This window comes from Papio anubis, chromosome 11, assembly GCF_008728515.1.
Source record: "Papio anubis isolate 15944 chromosome 11, Panubis1.0, whole genome shotgun sequence".
In the NCBI taxonomy this organism is placed as follows: domain Eukaryota; kingdom Metazoa; phylum Chordata; class Mammalia; order Primates; family Cercopithecidae; genus Papio; species Papio anubis.
This window is the reverse complement of record NC_044986.1, coordinates 47259163-47278610: the sequence shown is the minus strand read 5'-3', so window position 1 is coordinate 47278610 and position 19448 is coordinate 47259163. Positions and strand designations below refer to the sequence as shown.

Below are 19448 nucleotides of genomic sequence, written 5' to 3'. Positions count from 1 at the left end.
AAAGAACATTCAAAACTAAACATGTACATTACCTATAGGAAAGGATTTACAAGAAGAAACCTTTTGAGGGCTAGGCTCTTATAAGGTGACTTGTAGAGTATTAGTTCACAGATTCACAGACTCAGAGTATTGGAGTTTGTGAAAGATACAGGAGATACATTATGGTTCAACCACAAGGAACCCCTCCTCAACCCACACAAACTTTCTCTAAGCAGATGCTATGTAGTCACCTCTAGCATGCCTCATGAGATAAGGTTCTTGCCATCACATCAGGCTGCTCATTTCACTTTTGGTCCATTTTTAATTAGCAAAATGTTGATTCTCAAGTTGACTCAATTTAGACTTCACTATAACCTGCATTTCTTCTTTGGCCATCTAGATTTATGCAGAATACTTCCCCATGTGACTGTGTTTTCAGCACTTAAAAACAGTTATCCTTTCTTCCTAAATCTGTCCATGAAATATTATCAATTATTTTAAATACATTTTATGCTTCCTCAACTTGCTCAAGTATATTAAAGTCCCTTCTGAAGCAAGGCACCCCAAAATGAACACGATACCCACATGGCATCTAAATATTTCACATCCCTGCCTTTGCCACGGCCTCAATAATTAAAACACATCTTAATATTCACATTTAGTGCCTCAAGACTCTCCTTATTTATGATAACCTCTTATAATCAGGTGTTTTGTTTTGTTTTTATGTAAGTAGTACACAAGCTTTCTCTTTAACAGTAACATTGTAAGCTTGGTCCCATAAAGGAGTTGCAAGAATAACTTTAAGTACATTTGTATTTCAACTGTTCTAAAGATAGCTTTTAGATTAACACGAAAAACTCATAAGGCCAAAGGCAACATCTGATTGTAAGAATAAAATGACCTGTTTCTCATGTTAAATTTACTGAGAGCTAATCAATATGAAAATGCATTCAATTCCTTCACACTCTCAGGTAGTGTTTTGAATGCCATCTGATATCGAAAGGCTCATTTTTAACATTCAGTTTTATACAAAATCCCTCTTTGAATGTCAACGTTCATTACATCATTTAATTGTGTAAAGACAGTAAAACATGTTTGGGGAGGGAAAATAGAACTTGTAGTTTGAAATGGCATAAGTTTACTGTTGATGGTGGTTAGCATGATTCACGTCCACCCTGAATAACAAATAGTGCTGAACATCAGCGTAACAGGCAGACCACATTGTATCAACCAACTTACTGGAAAAGGAAGCAAATCTTTATAAGTGAAGTCTCAGTTCAATACCAATAGAAATGAGAGTCTAGTCTTTTGAGAGTCGATGTGAATAATCACATAACACTTAGAGTTAGTATACAAATGATCCGTTAAAAGAGTCATTTGTGTAATAACTTGAAAGAATTGTTCCTTCTTAAAAAAATAAAATAAAAATGAAACCAGTGAGAAAAACAAAATCAATGCTATTGATTGTAGATAGAAAATAGGGCCTCCCAGGTACATGGTGGAGTTTAATTCTAAACAATAAGGACACAGAGGTGGACCAAGAATTAAGCCAAATCATAGCCATTCTTTCAATAAGAAAAAAGGAACTAATAAGAGAAGAGGAATGGATGCCAGATGATCTACAGAGAGGTCAGTAAGAAGTTTAATATTCAAAGGATGCAGAGAGGCCTAAGAAGTACTTATAGGAAATATCTTGAATTTTTTTCTTTTTGAACTATTGCTGTTCAAGTTTTATTTCTTGCAAATAGTCAGATCATTTTTTAATCTCATGGTTTAAAGCTATGCATCTTTTATGAGCTCCTCAAGCTGGAGTACACATAATAAACATGTAACAACAGTACTTCTAATCAGTACTTCAAAAGTTAGCACCGCATAGTCCTTAGGCATGGGGACTCCATGGCCAAGAGGCGTATTTCAACATACTGATTGCCTAGTCTTGGCCAAGTTATTAACTTCTCCAGGCATCAGTTTCCCATTTATTAACATGTAGATAACAGAATGCCTATCTCTTAAGGTCATTATGAGAATTAAAATTTTAAGACCTAGAAAGTGACTAAACAGTACCTGGCACATGAGTAACTAACAAAAGTTATTATCATTAATAAGCACCTCATGAAAAAAATTGGCAAGTTCTAGTATTCTATAGGATTGTATGATGACTACAGATAATGATACTATATTATATACTTCCAAACAGCTACAAGGAGGATATTGAATGTTCCTAACACAAAGAAAATGAAAAATGTTTGAGATGATGGATATGCTAATTATCCTGATGTGGTCACTGTACATTCCATGTATCAAAACATCACCATGTCTACATGACTATTTACAACTATTGTACATCAATTAAATGAATAAAACAAAACAAGCTAATTTAAATTAAATAAAATTTGAAATGCAAAAAGAGAATTGATGATTTCATCAAAAAAGTTTACCTTAAAATAACCAATAGTCAAAGGACACTAAACTGACACTTGCCATTTCAAAAATTAAAATGAAATTTATCTGCTTCCACTATGAAACATCACATAATATGAACAAAACCAATGTCTCTAAGCAAATCAATCACTATAATAGGTATAAATTAGACATTTTCAATACTAGAATATTAGGTAAAATTCACCCCCAAATAACACATCAGCAATTGTAAATCACTAAATCAGAGTCTGTTTTATTTTGAATGAATGTAGACTGAAGTTTATCTTTATAATAAAAAAGGAAAACAAGAATATAAGGATATTAACACATGCTACCTCATAATTAAGGCCAACGTCTATTTGTTTAAGAAAATAAACTGTATCCAAATATTCTGTGAGACTCACTAAAATATATTAACATAATTAAAACATAAAATGAGCTTTAAGCAATATAATCTACTTACACTACTGCCTTAAAAAGTTAATTCCAAAACAACGTTGATCAAAACTTGAAATTGAAACTTCTAGGTAGCACTTTTAAGTATCTGAACTCATCTTGCTTGAAAATACATGATAATGTATGCATACTACACCCAGATGACTCTTTCCCAGTCATCCTAATTAATAAAGTCTTACCATATGAGTATTCTCTTTGTTAAAACTGTAAGAACCTTTGGCATTTAGGTATGCAATAATACTTGGAACACTGTCCAGGATGAAAACAAAAAAATTTGTAAGGCACATCATTTTATGAAGACCACTTAATTTCACTAAAGAGAGACAGGAAGACTTGGACTGATTTTCCACATAAACTCCCTGGGTGTTTTGCTGAACATGTTGATAGTAAGCAAGTTTGTGGAAGATCCTTTACAGCCTATTCATTCATTGTTTCCATGGTATACTCTTTATAAATATTAATGTTCACAGATAACAAAGAATCTATATCAAAAGCATTGCTACCGAAATTTTGAGAAGATTGAACTAATTATACAATGAAACATTTCCTCAATTAAAACTTTTTAAAATTTAAATGATCATTTTTAAATTTTAAATTATTTTGACATAAGGCTATTAGCACAAGATCTGCTAAACTTACACTGAGCTGGCTAGAATTACCATTTAGGAAAAGATCGGCATCAGGTTATAAAATTGTAGTCATTTTATTGAGTTTAACTGAAGGCAATCAACAACATTGCAAAAGCTGTGACTCTGAAGGCAATCAACATCATTGCAAAAGCTGTGACTCTGAATATTGATACATTATTTAGAACTCTGTTTTTAAAAGGATAATTAAGATAACGTGCTGTTTAGTCAATCCAGCAATAAAAGGAAGATAAAGAAAATGTATTAAAATTATCATGAAGCAATGGGGAAAATATTAGTATACTTACCTGGGGAAGCAATATCGTCTATCATGAGTATTTCTATCTTATTTTGTTACATTGGTGTGTGTGTGTGTGTGTGTGTGTGTGTTTGCATCAAACATCTTTGTTTGCTTCCCTCTCTTATCTCCTTATCATGTAGTATAAGATGTATTGACTTTATATCATAGTATTTAAGTGTTGTTAACTTCACATCATAGTATTTAAGCTATGGGATAGCAATGAGATGAATAAACATCACCCAAGAACTTTGTGTCTTCTTTTGGGGAAAGGGTTAGTAAATTTGCAGTTGCACACAGGGTTGTTGAATCATGTTAGGTGGAACCTTGTTCTTGTCTTTATTTGAAAATTAAATGTGGTTTAAGAAGATATGTACAGGTGCCAAGTTGACAAGGGGTCGATTGACTTGTGAGGTTCGATTTTACATGTCAACTTGGATAGGGCACAATACCAGAAAGTTGCTCAAACATTATTCTACTGTAGACATTTTGGTGAAGATACTCTTTAGTAACATCTAAATGAATAGACATTGAGTAAAGCTGATCACCCTCCAATAATGTGGGCAAGCCTCATCCTATCAGTTGAATAGAAAAAAGTCCCACTTTTCCCCTAGGAAGAGGAAATTCTATCAGCAGATGGCTTTCAGACTCGAATTGTAGCATCTCTGACCAATGGGCCTTACCCTGTAGATTTTGGACTTGCCAGCCTCCACAATCACATAAACCAATTCCTTAAAATAAATCTCCTTCTCACTGTATATATACACACACATCCTATTTGTCCTGCTTTTCTGGAGACCTCTGACTAATACACAGCCCCATAGTTAACAGTTTGAGCTATGAATCCAAATAGCCTGGGTATCAATCCTGACTCTACTACAAACTAGTTGGGAGACCTGGGCAAATTACTTAACCACATTAAGCCTCAGACTCCTCATCTACAAAATGGAATAATAAATATTAGCCTTTACCTGACAGAATTGAGGTTTAAATAAATTTTATATATAAAAAATATTTAGAGAAAGCATGCTCTGTGTGTTGGGCATTTTCTAAACATTAACAAATATTAACTATTATTCCCAAGCTTCTTCCAATATAGCTAGAAAACTTTCAGTTAGGCTTAGTAAGAAGGGACAACATGAATAAATTTTAGAAATGATTTCCATGGTTGTTTGGGAATCTATTTTTGTAAGAAATATTTAAGATGAAGGAACATTGAATCCACAGGTGTTCAAAATTGTGGTTTCTTGAATGAAATAGCAATAATTAGCATTTGAAAACAGATGAAGTAAAAGTATACTTTCCTTTATAGAATACCTGTTTTATTAAAAGGTGCTGACCAATATAATATCTGAAAAATAATACCATATGAAGCTACTGATATAATCTCAGAAGTGCTTTAAACGTGGTTTCTAATTGTTAGTAGTTAAGATATTGCCTCTATCTTTATATTCTATACTTCACCTCTATATATTTTTGTCACTTTTCCATCCTTTCTGCTCACTGTCCACATATAGCCTTGTCCTATAATTTCATCTCTTTTATTTGCAATTCTCTGCCAAGTGTACATTATGTGTATTTTTCTTTATTGTGTTTTGTCACCAGAAGAAAGTCTAAATGAATATTTATTTATTATTCTAAATGAATAATATTTTTGGCCTTGGAAGAATTTTATATTGTTGACATAGAGGGTGAAAACTATAAGGGAAAAAATGATAGAAATTACTACTTAAAAACTGAATGCCTAACATATATCCAAAAAGATGACAAAGAATAAATAAAAGATGCATGCTGAGAAGAAAGAATATTTCTTATATACTGTCAATATTTTAATTGAAATAATAATACTTATTATTATGTTGTGGTGTTCTATACTTTACATTAAACATTCATACACATTATCTCATTTTATACCAATCCTATAAAAAAGGCAGAATGCAGGATTTTTCATCTGTTGGCTCTAATGACATTTTGAGCCAGATAAATCTTTGTTCTGGGCAGCTACCCTTTTGGGCAGTATGCCTGGCCTTTACCCACTAGAAAGTCAGCAGTCCCCCAAATATCATCCCCTTTGTGACAACCAAAAATGTCTCCAGATATCACCAAATGTCTCCTGGGAGACAGAATCATCGCCACTTGAAAACCACTGGCAGAAAGAAAGAATATCTTCTTTTTTCACAAATTGGTTAGGTGAAACAGAGAAATTAAGTGACTTGCCCAAATACACCGTTTCTCTGAATGACCTATAAGTTTGATAATTATAGGACACTATCACACAAATGTTTTGGATAAAACATTAATCACCACCTAAGAAACTGGTTTTCACATGTCACCGTCTTACATTACAGGTATTTCTGAACTCACTGTCTTCCAAGCTGATTCAGTCATTATCTCATGAGCTACTTTCTTTCCACAAAAGAAAAACATGTTATTATAGATTTCAAGTCAGAAATAAGTATTATGAAAAATTAGCTAGGCATAAAACATATTTACACAGTGGGTGCCTCAGTTTTTTTTTCAAAACACTTCCTATATTAGTCTTTACAGGATGTATGAAACAAGCTATCATTCCTATTAATTAGGCAGGTAATATGCCATCCAATCTTTATTATCTGCCTCTGTCATACACATGAAAAACATTTTCTTTTTACAGAAGCAGGAAAACTAGTCACATATTAAAAGTTAAGGGTATAGTTGAAGATGCTTAAATTATTGGACCAAAAATACTTCCAGTGATCTTGAGCTTCTGCTGAAGCTTTGTATGTTAGCTCAGTGACCTGACTGCATGCAGAATATTCAGTGTAATAAACTACCTTTCTTTTTTCACATTTTTAACTTTTCCATGTCTGACAAAATAGTGGATTCTCATATTAATATTCTAAACACAAACACTTCACATAATTAGTTAACGACTGTATCTAAGTAGTATTTCAACTTTTTTCAAACTAATTTCTCAATAAAAGAAGGAAAAATTGAATTTTCCATGTAATGCATTGCCATCTGTGTGCAGCTGATAAGATGAAAAGGGAATATTTGAATGTCAGAGGATTGGAGTTACAAACCGTACCTTCCATGACATACACCAGTGACCCCACATCTCCTTCTTTGATGATGCAACTGTCCTTGCCATACTCCACCGGGTACATACAATCCACAATCTCCTGGATCTGCGACAGCTCCAAGTTCTTCATAAAGTCATTATCAAGGATAGCTTCCTTTATAAGATCCTTGGACCTATGGCAAGAGAGGGAAGATTTACTGGCACATCTGACAAGCTCTTTCATAGTTTGCATAGTTTGTGAGGTTTAGCAGAGCCATACAGTGCTCTGGCACACCACAAATGTATTTTCTTGTTAGGAATCCAATAATTTTCTGGAAGACTGGAGAACAAAGTAGTTCCATGGCAGCAAAAAAGGGCACTAAGAATTTTTTAAAGTACTCTATCATTTAATGAATAAGTGACCTACCAACCAACCAACAAACAAAATCAAACAAGTTCATTTTGCTTTAGACTTTTTCTTGATCACAAAGATTGCCAGAAAACCAATGGATACATACTTTAAATTAAAGTTTGTAATTTAGTTTAAGAATAAATATGAACAAAATTTTAAAACTCCAGAGCAAATGCTATTACTACTGTTTATATTTGTAAAAGAACATCAGGAATGTATTGCCCTATACACAATTACAGAAAAAAAATGTTTACTTATTTTTTATGTGCCTCTTCTGCTAGACTTTATGCTCCACATAGGCAGAGATCATTTTAAAATTTTTTTTTTACTGTATGCCCAGTGTCTACTAAGATGCCAGTCATTTATAAATAGTATTTAAAAAAACACCAACCCAATAGCTTTATGTGTGAAGACTGGTGAATATAATGTTACTTTCAGTAAATGGTGGGAGATAATACTGCTCAAGTAATATTTTGGATTAAAAAAGATAAGACTTGGTCTCCTACTTAGCTGTTTGAAACAACTGGTAGAAATGCAACAGTTCTTTATACATGTCCCATGCTTTTATAGAGAATATTTCTTTCCTCAAGCAGCTTAGACTGAGGTAACCAGGCAAATAAACTCTATTGAACAAGATGTTTGAAGTGCAACACGTTTTAGGTATGGGATTCAATACAGGTAGTCAGTAGGAAACATATTCATAAATTTTGTAATTGGAATTCAGCAGTTAATGAGAAAGTTTTAGCAGAACTTAAAACATTGGGATATTTATTTGCTCAGATAAGAAGTTCCAAATGACTTTCTAAGAATGCAAAAATCAAAGTGGAAGAGACATTAAGAAATGTTTTATCAGGAGGACAATCAGAGCACTATCAGAGAAGTCAGAAGCCGGATAAGATGAAAGCAAAGACCTTAGCAATCCAGAGAGGAGACAGCACATTTAGAATGTCATATTAAGAGTCTTAATTTTAAAAAAATTAAACACAAACTGACCTTTGTCCTCACTTGCTTAGCAAGTGGCTTCCAGGGAAATGACCTGCAGTAGTGAATACTGACTAAAGCATTAGTCTTCTCTCCCCATTTCTGGGAGGCTTTTCATCTAGACCTCAGTCTAACTAGCCTAGCCTTCACCATTATGTTTTGTAATAATTCAGTTTTAAGTAGTGCAAAGATACACATAAAAATAAAAACAATTGAAATTTCATTACTATGAAGAATAATCCTAGAATGGAATGTTATGCTACCATTAAAATTATGTTTATGAGGAGTGTTAATGGCATGGAGGAAATTCTTCTATTATTTTTAAGTGAAAATGCAGGATACAAAATTGATTTTAGAGTAAGAATGTATGTGCCTATTAAAATGTTAAACACACACACACACACACACACACACACACACACACACAAAACAAAACATAGGTTTTGAAGAGGCATATATTTGGGTTTCAATCCTAGCCCTGACACCTCAAAAATTTTGAGTGGGTTGTCTTACTTTTTTTTCTGAATTTCCATGTTATCATCTACAAAACGATATTTTAAAAATACCAGCTTAATAGGTTTATATGTGAAGATCAAAGAATAAAATGTTACTTTCAGTAAATGGTAGGGGATAAAGGTTGTAGCAGTATTAATTGCAGTATTATCTTCACCCCTCCTTATAATTACCCTCACCACTCTTGGTCTGAAGAATAGCAATGGCACCTTCATACCACTTCTTCATATTGACTCCTGAGATCTACTGTTCTGGGATTATTTTTCCAAGAATCTGAGCTTATTTGGTACTCAGGAAATTAATTTTGGTCAAATTGCATTACATTTTCTCTTTCCTAATTTTTTTTTTTTTTTTTTTTTTTTTTTGTCAGAGAGTGAGGCCATTTGATGGCATCATAGTTTCTTGCACAATAAAAACTAATCAAGAACCACAACTTGTTCAGCTACATACAGATGGTATATTATCCTTTGTGAAGTACTAAGAGTGCCCTATAAAGATTTAAGTCCTAGAAATGCAGCAAGATTAAAAATGAAGCCCTCATCCAAGAACATAATTATAATTAGCACAATCCAAATATGATTGAAGTCACTTTCTCCCCTCTCATAAATAGGATTATTAACCTGTTTGATGAAGATATTACAAAAGATTAAACAATGAGCCCTAACAGAATTCCTTAGAATTATCCAAACTTTCCAACTGTTTATCACTGACTGTAGAGTGTGGGATGGGAAGGACGGGATTTCAGGATGTTTTTGTTTCTCAAATTGTATTCTGGATGGAGGACATTTAATTTCAGGTCTCTGAAGAAACAAACTGGAAACTTCCATATAGGCTGTTGTATCTCTTTAAAGGAAACTAATCAATATAGGACCACATCTTACTATTTACACCTTCATACAGGTATTGCCAAATAGCATTGTTTCTGAATTGTCACAAATAATTTGTCTCTGATCTCACAGCAAGATAGATACCTTGTGCTTCTGTGTAGTGCAACCCCAAAAATGTTCTTGTCAGAGAATAATACTCAAAACCCTGTCTTTTCATGAAATTTTCTTTTAAGTCCTTTCCTACTGAGGACTGAAAACCTTAGGTCAACTCTCATTAGTCTTTACTTTCTCTGACATTATAGACTATAATTAATCAGGGCCTCCATCTCACTCTTCTTTGAATCCTTTTCTTTCCCCAAAGAAATGGTCTAAGACACTCACTGTAACTAAGATATAATGCATATAAAAATCAGTGACTTGAGCTGTGTTATTAGTATGGGAGTTAGGGAAAGCTGATATCACAAGTTACAGAAGGTAGCCATCTGCTTAACCCAGAGTATATGTTTTAACAATATTTTGAAATAATTCAGCAGCCTGACCTGGGAGGTATAAGAAGCAACCACAAAGATCATGATTTTTTTAAATCTTTACTATCTGCCTTTGTGTATAAATAATTTATTTTTTAAAATCTTTTTCTTTCATGCCCAAAAGGTGTGGCTTTTTAAATCTAAACACCCATAAACGTGACTTGACTAATTTGAGCTAGCCCTATTCCTTTGTCATCATTGGATTGTCAGCCTCTGAAATATTAGCTATATATAAAATGATATGCTGGTATGCTGGCTGGCTGGCTGGGTTGGAGAAAAGCGGGGGAAGCTATGGTATGTAGCATTTGCCAATTTCCATGGTGTAAATACTCCCACCATGGCCAATTTCAAGCTTTCATGCAAAATCAACCTGTTTGCAAAGTTCCTGGAAATTAACAAGCAGATCTTACATGAGCCAGTGCAAGTTGGCTCCAGCACAATACTGGATATAGAGTATTTTTCTAACACCCTAAGAATTTAGTGTAACTTAATTTATAAATTCTGAAACCAACATGATAATCCTTTCTTTCCTTAAAAAATCTCATGAGGTGGTATAATATCCCCAGATAATTTAATGCCAGGATTAGCAATAGTTCTTCCAAACGTTCAATTTTAGAAAAATAAATTGGAAAATTCATTTCCCCATTTACTTATTACAGAGAAAATTTCTGAATATAAAGAAAAAATACTTGATAGAAATTGTCTTTCTACACAATCTTAGTTAAAAATGGACAATTTTAGAGTATAGGAAAACATACACCTACTTTTCAAATAAGGGAGCCAGCACTATTCACTGTTAATAAACAGTCCCCCACTAGTTTTTCTTAAGCTAATAAAAGGATATTCTACATAATGGTTACCATACAGTAGGCTAGCAATATGTAAGTGGCAGTAGGGTTATTTCAAGGAGTAGGGAAGGCTAGTTCAGATTAAGTGGTCAGGAAGGCCTCTCTGAAATAAAGATTATATGACAATGAGATCCAACCATTGTCTTCTCTATTGCAATGATGATGAGGAAAATCATTCTAAGTAGAAGTAAAAACAAGGACAAAGGTGTAGAGTTTGGAATCACCTCGATACATTCAAGGATCAGAAAGTAGACCTGTATGGTTGAAGCATACAGTGAGAAAGAAGGAATGGGATGGGAGAATAAGATCATTGAGGTAGGCAGGGGATGGGTTTCATAGGACCTTGAAGACTACAATAAAGAGTTTTATTTTATTCCAAACACCAGCGAAGGACTATAAAAAGGGGTATGATTTATAGACAATATAACAGACATAAAGAATAAATGATGTAAAATTACTTTAAAATGTTACTGAAGTTGTGGAGGTTTTCTGTTGTGGATTTCATCAATTAATGAATACCAAAAGCAAAATTGATTATCATGTTAATAAGGGAGTTTTATAATTGAAACTCTTGGGAACCACTGTCTCATAAAGCTTACATTTATTTGGACTTTAAATCACTTACTCTCAGGCAACTCTTACATATTAGGAGAGAATGAGGTCTCATCTCAATTTCAAAAACTATCTCCAGAGGCCTGAAGTGTGCCCACTCTCTACTTTCACTCATGTTTTAGAACAGTTTCCCCCTCAGTCAGGTCACAGGCAATCTCTTCGATTAAAAAAGACTTCCAGGCACTTTAAAAGACATAGTCAAAGCTATTAAGTTATTGCTAAGAATGGAAATCAGCTAAAGCAATTTGAAAATGTAGCACAAAACTTCTATAATAAAAATTTGTGACCAAAAACATCACTCACTAAAGTTCTTTTGCACTGAATGGTCAACTTTGGGATCAAATGTCAGAAGAAGCAATAAACGATTTTCACGGTCACCTTGGCCTACAGTATTGTCTACCCATTTGGGAACTCAAACATCCAAGTCTTCATTGAGGGCATAATGACAGTCCATAGCTCTTTCACACAAACATACTCCTTGCAGAGCCTCTTAAAAGTTTCTAATTCCAAGTTATTGCAAAAGGACAACTCCATCCATCTATTGTGAAATATTTGATTAATACCTACAAGCAAGAAAAATGGTAGTCCGGTTGCTGCCACAATTGTTAAGATTCTGCCCAAACCATGGATCCTATTTCTTGCCTAACAGCTTTTCTGAATGAACTCCATAGATACAAGCTGGCTAAGAGCTAAGAACTATCAACCAGCCCACATAAAGATAAAATTTAATCCTGCAAAGTTATTGGCCAATTTAGATATTCCCTCAAAACTACAAACCAGTTTTCAACAAGGTTCAGACTGTATTTTCACATCAACCAACTCTGCTATAGCTATCCCAATCTTATGACAAAAATAGTCATGAGGAAATCAAAACTGCTTGCCGAATTCAGACCTATAATTAGCATTTGATACAAAACAAAGGAATCACTGGGCCAAAATTAATGATAGCAACATAGTTCTTAGGTGAACAATACAACTTATCTTTTATTACATACATTGTAATATTTACCAATTGTCAATTGCCTTCTAACTGTTTTCCTGTAGTTCTAAAATAGATTATTTAGTTCCTTTTAATTAAATCATGAAATCATTATGAAATATTAATACTCAGTGATTGTGGAAAGGGAAGATAGCCCATAAAATATTTATTTGCCCAAATGTCATTCAGATGTTAACTTAATTTACCTTCTTTTTTTTCATTTTACTTTTAACTGGCATGTAGTAACTGTACATACTTATGGGATACAGAGTGATATTTTCATACATGTACATAATGTGTAATGATCAGGTCAGGGTAATTATCATATCCATCACGTTAAACATTTGTTATTTCTTTGTGTTGAGAATATTTAAAATTCTTTTAGCTTTTTGAAAATATACCATAAATTATTGTTAACTATATTCATCCTGCAGTGCTATAGAACACTGGAACTTATTCCTCCTATGTAGCTATAATTTTTTATCCATTAACCAACTTCTCATTATCTTTCCCTCATCCCTACTCTTTGCAGCCTCTAATAACTATAATCCTGCTCTTTACTTTTATGCATTCAGTTTACATATTAGTGAGAACATGCAGTATTTATATTTCTGTGACTGACCTATTTCACTTAATACAGTGTCCTCCAGGTTCATCTATGTTGCTGCAAATGACAGGACTTCATTCTTTTTTATGGCTAAATAATATTCTGTTGGGTATATGTACCACATTTTCTTATCTGTTCATCTGTTGATGGACATTTAGATTGATTCTGTATCTTGGCTATTGTGACTAGTACTGCAATAAATATGGGAGTACAGATATCACTTTGATATACTAATTTTATTTCCTTTGAATAAATACTCAGCAGGACTTCTAGAAACTAGACCTCTAGCTCTTACCATATACAAAACATCAACTCAAAATGAATTAAAGACCTAAATGTAAGACCCCAAACTATAAAACTACTAGAAGAAAAAGCAGGGGAACTGCTTCAGGACATTGAGTCTAGGCAAAGGTTTTAAGAATAAGACCTCAAAAGCATAGACAACAAAAACAAAAATACACAAATGGGACTATGTCAGGAAAAAAAAAAAAAGGCTTCTTCATAGCAAAGGAAACAATCAGCAGAGTGAAGAAGCAACCTGAAGAATGGGAGTACATATTTTCAAGCTTCAGGCGAAGGACTAATATTCAGAAAATACAAGGAACTTAAAATAAATTAATAATAATAATAATAACAATAATAATAATTTGATTAAAACATGGGCATGTGATCTGAATAGACATATCTCAAAAGAAGACATACAAATGACCAAGTATATGATAAAATGCTCAACATCATTAATCATTAGGGAAATGCAAATCAAAACTATAATGAGCCATCATCTTAAACCAGTTAGAATGACTATTATCAAAAAGACAAAAAATAACAAAATGCTAGAGAGGATGCAGAGAAAACGGGCCACTTTTTACACTGTAGGTGAGAATGTAAATTAGTACAGCCAGGGAAAACAGTATGGAGTTTTCTCTAAAACTAAAAATACAGCTAGTGTTTTCCATTTTAACTAATACTTTCACCTCATTGTTATTGACTAGGAGCAATGCTAAGTAGATCTTGAAATCACTAGTTAGATCTTAACAGATAGGGCAGGCTTATATTAATTGAGGAAAAGGAAAATTGTTGTTCTTTTAGGTGTTCATCCACTTCCAAAACATCAATATTAAAAGTCTCTCATTCAACTATTCAAGTCATTCGGCTCTCCAGAGATGCATTTTACGAGTGAGCCTAACTAAAAATAGAGCAGTCTCCAGAAGAATCCAGATCAAACTCTTCTCCTATAAGCTCCCTCTCTCATATCATGGAATTAAAACCATGAAGTTTCACAGAAGTAACATAAAGTGCTTTGCTTGAGAATAAATAAGACTGTACACATTTCATTGCAGAATTTAAGAACTATGTGGCCTGATCTATTAAGAAGTAACTCTATTTCTAAAGTTTGGATGCCCAAACTGCAAACCAGGGTAATAACTGGGGGAAAAAAATGTCAGATATTTATATGTCTAATTGCAATTCAATGTTTTAAAGTATTTGTTTTCTTATCTTTCAAGGCACTAAATAATTGAAATTTCTTAGAACTCATTTGTTTCCAACAAGGTCAGCATGAATACACTCTGAACAAGTTCCTTACCACCCTGGGCAACCCTATCATCAGGGCATACATTGAGTGCCATGATGTTACTGTTAGTCCTTTGAAACCCAGCAACTCACACCACCACTATGTGTTACATGTTGTAATTTCAATTACTGCAATGACTTGATTTTCAAATTGATCATTAAAGAAATCATTTTAGAATAATTCTGTTGTTAAGATGCTGCTAGACTTAATCTCTGAGACAGATTATCATATATTTTAAATTTTAAACTAAAAATACAGTTAGTAAAAATACAGTTTGTATTCAATGGCAGAAATACAGCATAATTCTCTATCTCCCCCTTGCCCCAAAGTGTATACTTTCTCTTGACTGAAAATGGCGACTTGGTTACTTTACTCAATTCACTTAATTCCAGAAAATTGGAGCCAAATTTTGCTTCATTACAATGCCCTACATGTCTCACAAGGCAGATTTTCCACTCTGACATACTCAGTTCAGTTTTACCTCCAAACATTATTTTGCATGAGGCTTTAATACATTAGACATTTAGAGTCTGCCTTAAGTGAGATGGTGTTTATATTGAGTAATTTTGAAAATAACTAAAAGTTTAAAACAATCATGCTCCTAGTCATAAAAGCTCTGTGGTTACCAAGCTTCATAACCAAACTGAAAAATTAACCCAATACTGACAATAACATTAGTCATTATTTTATAATAGTAGTATTACTACTATTAACATTTATTATTACCACTATTAATAATTATTAAGTAGTTATTCTGTGTTCCACAATATACAAAGAGCTTTCCCTCATTTAAGACTCATTTTTGACTCTGTAAGTTTGACATAGTGGAACTCAGAGAATTACATAAATTGTCCAATGTTGCACAATAGTAAGTGACAGGTAGAGTCAGGATTTAAAGATAAATCTGTTTGACTTCTAAGCCCACAATATTTAATTTCACTGACAATTTGAATATATTATCCCACTTATAAAAATCCAAAAGCAAATGTTCCACTCATTTATCTTTAATTTTTCAAAAGTGGGAATGTTATACTTTTGCAGAAGAATGAAATTAGACCCTTATCTCTCACCATACACAAAAATCAACTCAAAATGGATTAAAAACTTAAATGCAAGGCCAAAAACTATGAAGCTACTAGAAGAAAACATAGGAGAAATACTTCATGACACTGATCCAGGCAATGATTTTTTGGATAAAACCTCAAAAGACAGGCAGCAAAAACAAAAATAGACAAATATGATTACATCAAAAAAGTCTTACAGTTAAGGAAACAATCAAAAGAATGAAGACACAACCTATAGAATGGAAGAAATATTTGCCACCTATACGCATGACCAGGGTTTAATACCCAAAATAAATAAGAAACTCAAATAACTTAGTAGCAAAAAACCCAAATAACCCAATTTAAAAATGGGCAAAAGAACTTAATAAACACTTGTAAACAAAAAAACATAAACATGGCCAATGAGTACATGAAAAAATGATCAGTGTCACTAATCTTCAGGAAAATGCAAATCAAAACTATGAGATCTAACCTTACCCCTGTTAGAATGACTATTATCAAAAAGACAAAAGATAACAAGTGTTGGGGATGGTATGGAGAAAAAGGAACCCTTATACACTGTTGCTGAGAATATAAATTAGTATAGACTTTATGGAAAATAGTATGAAGATTCCTCAAAAAATTAAAAATAGAACTACCATGTTATCCCACTACTGGGTATATATCCAAAGTAAACTAAATTAGTATTTTGAAAACATATCTGCACCCCATGTTTATTGCAGCACTATTCACAATAGCCAAGCTATGGAATCAACCGAAGTGTCCATCAATGCATGAATGAATAAAGAAAATGTGTTGTACAGACACGATGTAATATTACTCAATCATAAAAAAGAATTCATTTCTGCCATTTGCAACAGTATGGTTGAACCTAGAGGATATTATCTTAAGTGAAACAAGCCAGGCACAAACAGATGAATACCACACCATCTCACTCATATGTGGAACCTTAAAAAGTTGATCTCATAGAACTAGGGAGGAGGAGGGTTGTTACCAAAGGCTGGGGTAGTTAGGGAGGAAAAGGTGTTGGGAGATGTTGGTCACAGTTTACATAATTACAGTTTAATAGGAAGAATAAATTTCAAGAGATCTACTGTACAGCAAGGCAACTGTAGTTAATGTTATATTGTATTTTTGAAACATGTAAGGAGAGTGGAGGTTGTATTCTCACCATAAAAATCATAACTATGTAAAGTAATGCACTTGTTAATTAGGTAGATTTAACCATTGTACAATGCATATATATTTCAAAACATCATATTGTACATGATAAAAGCATATGATGTTATCTGTCAATTAAAAAAATTTTAGAAGAATGTTATCCTTGGTATAATATGACTTTTATCTGCAGAGAGCATTTCATGCTTTCAAAACATTTCTACATCTAACGTTTCATTCTATCATTGCCACAGACCTGTGCAGTAGGTAGAACCTTATTTGTCCTTATTTGACAGATAAGGAAACAAAGGTATAAAGAAGTTAGATGCCTACCAAGTTCCTGTTAGAGATTAAAGTAGGAGTCAGGTCCACTGACTATCAGCCTGCAATAAACATTTTTTAAACCTTCTTTTATTTGAGACATATTCATATTCATTCATTCATTCATAATCTCTCTCTCTTTCTCTCAATCTCTTTCTCTCTGTCTGGATCTTCCTATCTCTATTTCTCTCTCTGTTTCTTCTCTCTTTTCCTGATACCTTTGGCCATTTTTTTTTTTTTTTTTTTTTTTTTTTTGAGATGGAGTCTCACTCTGTCGCCCAGGCTGGAGTGCAGTGGTGCGATCTCGGCTCACTGCAACCTCCAACTCCCGGGTTCACGCCATTCTCTGGCCTCAGTCTCCCGAGTAGCTGGGACTACAGGCGCCCGCCAACACGCCCGGCTAATTTTTTTTATATGTTTAGTAGAGACGGGGTTTCACCGTGTTAGCCAGGATGGTCTCGATTTCCTGACCTCGTGATCCACCCACCTTGGCCTCCCAAAGTGCTGGGATTACAGGTGTGAGCCACCGCGCATGGCCACCTTTGGCCATGTTAATGTTTAAACTCAACTGAATAAAGAGTCAACAAATTCACCGCAATAGTTATCAGCAGGGAATTGTGGCCATTTCACAATAATTCTGTAGTTTGAAACTTCTGTCATAGTTCATTCAGAGATTCCCTTTCTGATCTAGTTCATTCTCTACATGACAGAAGTTTGAGCAAGGTATATGGCTTTTACAGAAGGATAATCTCTAATACAGAAACACTTCTTCAATTCAGCAATGGATTCAACTTATTTTGATTCCAGTGTGTTCACATTTGTTTTCTCTTCTCTGACTTGAGCACACATCTTTCTTTCTCTTTTTCTCTCCTTCTATTCCTACATACCTTGCCTCAGATGACTTCAATATGCAAATATGGAGGAGAAATGAAGCACACAAAATTTGTTATCAATTTGGATGGAGATCCGTATTTGAATTTCAAATAAAAAGGAAGCTCCCATTATAAAATATAATATTCTAAAAACTGCAAGATGGCAGATTTTGTAATTAAAGTAACTAATGACCTATAATATTTCAGAAAAATTATAATAGTTCAGAGAAGTCTGAATATAAGATACAAAACATTAATGCTTTCCAAATAAGTACTTTACAGTAGAAATTTGATATGTACAACTCGTAAACTTAAAGCATGTTAGTATAACAGTTCATACACTATAATCTGAGCTAGCTACCTTAGATTTTCACGGCATAAGACAGAAAGGGTAAGAAGAAAGGGAAGTTGAGAAAAAAGAAGATAAATCAATATGATTTTATAACTTGAATCCACTATTTATCATGTACCACATGTCCTTTAAAAGTTTGTCCCTTTCAGTAGTAAATAGTTAATATTTATTATATTTCCAACATAACCATTCTAGCTTCAAAATCAGCCACTTCAGGTAAATACAGCAATAGTGATTGATGGTTTTAAAACACAACTATAATTATCCACAGAGTGATTTAAAGAGTGACCTAGAGTTGCTACTGACATAAGTACAGTATTTATGGAAGTAAGCGCTATCCACAATCTGGAAAAACACTCCTAAAAATGTATCCTTTGTGAAAATAAGGTCACAACAATCACTGACAGAAGGACAAAAAGAAACAGAGAAGCAATAAAGAAGTTTAGGCAGGCCGTGAAGCCAAGGAGGTTGAGTATAAAAAGTAAATGCAAAAGACATGGGGTTCAGAGCACTAAGCATGCTTGAACTGCAGATGACTAGGCAGGCACATGATGTAACCCTGTATTAAGGCCTCCAGCTAGTTAAAGGAGGATGCTGAGATCTTTTTCAGGCTGAGATTCCAGAAATCAGGGACAGGGTATAGAGGGATGAGTGTTGATCCCTGAGGTTGTGGGACACTGAGCAAAACTGTGGTCTAGAGAGAAACAGCTTAAAGAATTAACCCAAAGGGAGTTCAAGCAAACAAATGAAAACTAAGCCCAAGATATAGGCTCTTCAACCTGACGGTGCTGGATGGAACAAAAGAATTCAGAGGGCAGACAGAAGGCAGCACTTCCAGAATATTTCTGGGGCAGCGGTTCTTAGGACTTCAGGGGACTCTTTCATGCAGTGGTTGGGTTATGACCTACCCGCAGGTGGGAATATGCTATTAGAGGTGCAAGAATTGCTGGACACACACTCTGCACACAGCCATGCCACAGTC

General features: G+C 33.8%; 1 protein-coding gene across 2 annotated transcripts in view; it reads right to left on the bottom strand.

The window, feature by feature from the left end:
- PRKG1 (protein kinase cGMP-dependent 1) overlaps nucleotides 1–19448 on the bottom strand; it is a 1324128-nt gene that overhangs the window by 1149468 nt on the left and 155212 nt on the right. For both annotated transcript variants that reach the window (XM_031652620.1, XM_031652619.1), the window contains exon 2: nucleotides 6848–7014. In XM_031652620.1, the coding sequence (XP_031508480.1) occupies nucleotides 6848–7014 (167 nt within the window). The remainder of the gene's footprint in view (nucleotides 1–6847; nucleotides 7015–19448) is intronic.